Raw genomic sequence first — 862 nt, 5'->3', positions numbered from 1 at the left:
CTACAGCTGATATTAAACCCTGGTGGGTTTGGGGTTTTTGGGTTTCGCCATTATCCTATGGACAACGTGCCATTGCGGTCAATGAATTCACAGCCACACGGTGGATGACGGTGTGTTCAATAATCTCTTATTCTAGCTAATATTACTTGCATTATAATATGCAATGCTTAACTATACACTTTTAAAATATCATGCAGCCATTCGCTATATCGGATACTTCAATTGGATTCAACCTTTTAAAGATACGTAGCTTTCCCACAAATGACAATTGGTATTGGGTTGGAATTGCGGTTCTCATTGGTTATGCAGTTCTCTTCAACAACGTGGTCACTCTCGCCCTGGCTTATCTTAACCGTGAGAATCTCTATTGCTAATGATTTTTTTTTTCTAGATATGTGTAGCAGTATTGTGAGGCTTAGTTTTTTTGTTTTTTTCTCTTGCAGCTCTAAGAAAACCTCGAGCAGTTGTCTTAGACGATCCCAATGAAGAAACCAAAACTGCTTTAATGTCAGATTCAAAACAAGGAAAAAGTGAGAAAAAGGGAATGATCCTTCCCTTCCAACCATTGACAATGACTTTCCACAATGTCAACTATTATGTTGATATGCCAAAGGTTTAAATTCACTTCTCTGTTTTATTCACTTTTTTAGTATCACCTCTTGTCTATGGTTTACGTAAATGTTTATTCTTTTTCTTTTTTGTAATTTTAGGAAATGCGTTCTCAAGGTGTCCCAGAGACAAGACTACAGCTGTTAACAAATGTGAGCGGAGTCTTTTCACCTGGTGTTCTTACAGCTTTAGTTGGATCAAGCGGAGCGGGGAAAACTACGTTGATGGATGTTCTTGCTGGTCGAAAGACAGG

General features: G+C 38.3%; 1 protein-coding gene across 1 annotated transcript in view; it reads left to right on the top strand.

The window, feature by feature from the left end:
* LOC104753398 (ABC transporter G family member 31-like) overlaps positions 1 to 862 on the top strand; it is a 10,076-nt gene that overhangs the window by 4,320 nt on the left and 4,894 nt on the right. Inside the window, exons 13-15 of the mRNA XM_010475659.1 lie at positions 198 to 354; positions 444 to 613; positions 711 to 849. Of these exons, the coding sequence (XP_010473961.1) occupies positions 198 to 354; positions 444 to 613; positions 711 to 849 (466 nt within the window). The remainder of the gene's footprint in view (positions 1 to 197; positions 355 to 443; positions 614 to 710; positions 850 to 862) is intronic.

Source organism: Camelina sativa, chromosome 16 (assembly GCF_000633955.1).
Source record: "Camelina sativa cultivar DH55 chromosome 16, Cs, whole genome shotgun sequence".
NCBI lineage: Eukaryota > Viridiplantae > Streptophyta > Magnoliopsida > Brassicales > Brassicaceae > Camelina > Camelina sativa.
The sequence above is the reverse complement of the archived record's forward strand: the minus strand, read 5'-3'. Positions and strand labels throughout refer to the sequence as shown.